The sequence below is a fragment of the Chinchilla lanigera genome, unplaced genomic scaffold (genome assembly GCF_000276665.1).
Source record: "Chinchilla lanigera isolate Chin_1 unplaced genomic scaffold, ChiLan1.0 scaffold00186, whole genome shotgun sequence".
In the NCBI taxonomy this organism is placed as follows: Eukaryota; Metazoa; Chordata; class Mammalia; order Rodentia; family Chinchillidae; genus Chinchilla; species Chinchilla lanigera.
Window position 1 is genome coordinate 257,037 of NW_004955587.1, and position 3,205 is coordinate 260,241.

The 3,205-nt window shown below is 40.8% G+C and overlaps 1 protein-coding gene across 1 annotated transcript; it reads right to left on the bottom strand.

Moving 5' to 3' along the window:
* Window positions 1–1,180: 1,180 nt before the first annotated feature.
* LOC102010535 (protein FAM47A-like) lies at window positions 1,181–2,845 on the bottom strand. The gene has a single exon (XM_005414446.1). It carries the CDS (start codon window positions 2,814–2,816, stop codon window positions 1,563–1,565), a length of 1,254 nt encoding a protein of 417 aa, XP_005414503.1. The 5' UTR covers window positions 2,817–2,845; the 3' UTR covers window positions 1,181–1,562.
* Between the last annotated feature and the right edge of the window lie 360 nt (window positions 2,846–3,205).

Consider the following 3,205-nt stretch of genomic DNA (forward strand, 5'->3'; position numbering starts at 1 on the left):
AATGAGTTAATGAAAAGACAACCTATAGAATGGGGAAAAACATTGCCAGCTCTTCCTCAAAGGGCAAGTATTTAGAATATATAAAAAACTGAAAAAGTTCAACCCCATCAAATGTAAAGACCCCATCCAAAGCAGGCATCTGAGATGAATACACACTTCTCAGATGAAGAAGTACAAATGGCCAGTAAACATATAAAAAGGTTCAACATCATTGCTCATTTGAGAGACACAAATTAAAACAACACTAATATTTCATCTCACCCCAGTAAGCATGGCTGTTATCAAGAAATCAGATGTTTAGGGGGCTGTTGGGAAAAAATGAACCCTTCTCTGCTGTTGGTGGGAGTGTAGACTGGTGCAACCACTGTAGAAGTCAGTGTGGAGATTCTTCAAAAAGCTAAAACTAGAGATTCCATTCAACCCAGCTATTCCTCTTTTTGGTATTTTCCTGAAAGAATTAAAAGCATAATACCACAGCAATATATGCACACTCATGTTTATAGCAGCACAATTGGTTAATAACTAAATCTTGGAAACAACCCAGATGCCCATCAACAGATGAATGGATAAAAACCAAACAACCCCCAGATGAATAGATAAAGAAGATGTGGGTTTTTTTTAATATAATGGGGTACTACCATGCCATAGAGAAGATAAACTTGAAACATTTGTGAGTAAATGGATGCACCATGAGGCCATACTCTTTAGTCAAATAAACTGGACACATGTGTGTTCATATCACATTGTTTTTGTAGTGTGAGCATCTCAATGTGTACATAAGGAACAAAATGTGTAATAAATACTGGGAAATGTGTAGAAAATGTTCAAATGGGAAGGGAGACTAGGGAGGGGAAGGTGGCAATCAATGGAAAAGGGAAATAAACAAAAAAGAAGGATAAAAAGTATGCAAAGATTTGTAAATAAGGAGGGGAAGAGGGCTTGAAGGGAGAGGAGGGGAATGGTGAAAAAAGAATCAACATATATTATTCACAGCTCCAAATTCTCTATGATGAGTGTGATCATTAGGTATTCCTAAATTGTACCAAGAAACTTACTTAATTAAAAAACCATGAGAAAAAAAGCAAAACAGAAAAAAACTTTGGGCTATAGATTTCAATTGTGGTTGACAAACTAATTGCTTTAAGTTTTTAATTAAAAATTTAATACAAGTAGAGCCTTACAAATTTTCTTTTATTCAACACAATTGCAGTATTTAAGATATCTCTTATGTCATAACTGACATCATTGGATCCTTTTCCTTTTAAGAGTAATTCTGCATTTTATGGTTTTATGTAGTCTTACAAATAATTGATATAATGACATAATATTCTCAATGCTGCAAAAATGTGAGAAGAGGTTATGTGAATACTGATCTCAGTTGATATCTGAAATATTGACGAATTCAAAGCAGAAGTTCATTGAGAAATATTTATGAGCATTAAGTGTTGAAGTAACAGGCTGCCTGCCCCAATTGTACATCCAAGCTGTTACCGTTTTCCTATATTCTGATTTTTGAAAATTTGAGCAAGATACAGTCAAGTATATAGCTGATGAAAAACTGGCTAGTCATCTTCTTGTGCAAAAGCAGCTAGTGCTCTCTTATAAGCATCCACTGCTTTTGGTATAGGGGTCACAAACTTGTCATAACGCCATCCCTTCCTGGTGAACAACTTTTCAAGGATTCCTGGCATACTGTAGCCATTACCTACAATGAAATCTTTAAAGGCAATTGTTCCATAAAGATCTTCAATAATATCAGGAGGAGGTTCACGTTGAGCTTCAGCTAAGATCTTGGGGTCAATCAAAGGCTCATCATTTATTAGCTTTCTCCACAGTGTGGGCTTTAGGTACCATGCTCCATATCTGATCTTCTCATGATAGGATTTCTGTGGTTTTTGGAGTTTCCTCTCAAAGTCTAGTTCTTCTATGGTGAATATAACCTCCTTCACTTTCTTTAGCCCCTTGCAGTATTTGAGCTCAGGAGGAAGCGTATGCAGTTTCTTCATTCGGTTGTCATCATACGTTGGTTTGAACTCAAAGCCAATGTCAAATCGTTTCAGCAGGAAATCTTCACTAATGCCGAAGTCTCCCAAAGTAGCGACCCATCTGCAGAAGTCGCGAACTCCTTGTGGCATGTAACTACGTGGAAGAGAACTGAGGAAATGCAATGAGCTTACCTTATCTTCCTGAAGCAAGCTGTATCGACGTGGCTGAGGAATCTCGGGAAGTCTAGGCAAAGGTTTTGAACGACGCTGTTTGGAAGGCTTGGTGGGTTTCTTGGTTACTTCCCTGAGGCCCTCGCAATAATCCCACGTGTCCTCTAGCTTCCGGTCTGGGTCCAGTACTTTGAGTGCCTCTAGCAAGAGATCTACAGGGACATCTTCTTCCAGAGTCGACAAGAGAGCCGAAGGATTCTGGTTCAGGTACGCCTCAAGGTCATGCATGAATGTCTTACGTGCTATTTGAGCTGAGGATAGTGTGGAGTACAGGCTTGTTGTGTACTTGGGCGGCTTTTGCCTGCTCGTTTTGGTGCTAGGCTGGGGGCCTCCATTAGTGATCAGAGGGAGAAAGCCTTCCTTGGTGCCACGAATGATCAGATCTTCAGAAAGTGGACTACCTTTCCGGAAGTCATCTAGACCTTCCTTCACAAACATCCAACGCCGGCTGTCCAGAGAAGTGGGAAACTGGAAACGCTTGTTCTTGTGTTTTGGGAAACTCTTGGAAGGCAGGCGGTCTTTCCACCAGGGTTTGCATGTCATGCCCAGGGGCATTGGCTCCGTCACCCATGGCTTTAAGCGCCACTTATCCTCCACCATGGCGCCTCTGGTTGTGCAGTCACCGCCAGAGTTTCAGTGGTTTGTTTGTTTCCAGAATCCAGGGGCGTTGCTAAGTGACTAGGGCCATGAGCTGGAATTCTCTGGGGATGGGCAGCCAGAGAGCCAGTGCCCCTCCCCCACCTAGTTCCATTTTCTTCCCCCTCCCTTGTATGGACATAACACTTGATTTATCTGCTCCACTTTGGCCGTATAGACATTGAATGCACGTCTTGATGTGTGCAGATATTTTCATTACCCTTGGCTGAACTTCAGCTGGGAGTCCCGTGGTGAAATCATGAGAGGTGTATGTTTAACATCAACCTTCAGACGTTTCCCAAGTATTTGTACTGTTTCTTTTTTTTTTTAGATTGACATAAAATGATGTGTGT

Coding starts and splice junctions, on each gene's coding strand:
- LOC102010535 (XM_005414446.1), bottom strand. CDS start 2,816: ATGGTGGAGGATAAGTGGCGCTTAAAGCCATGGGTGACGGAGCCAATG.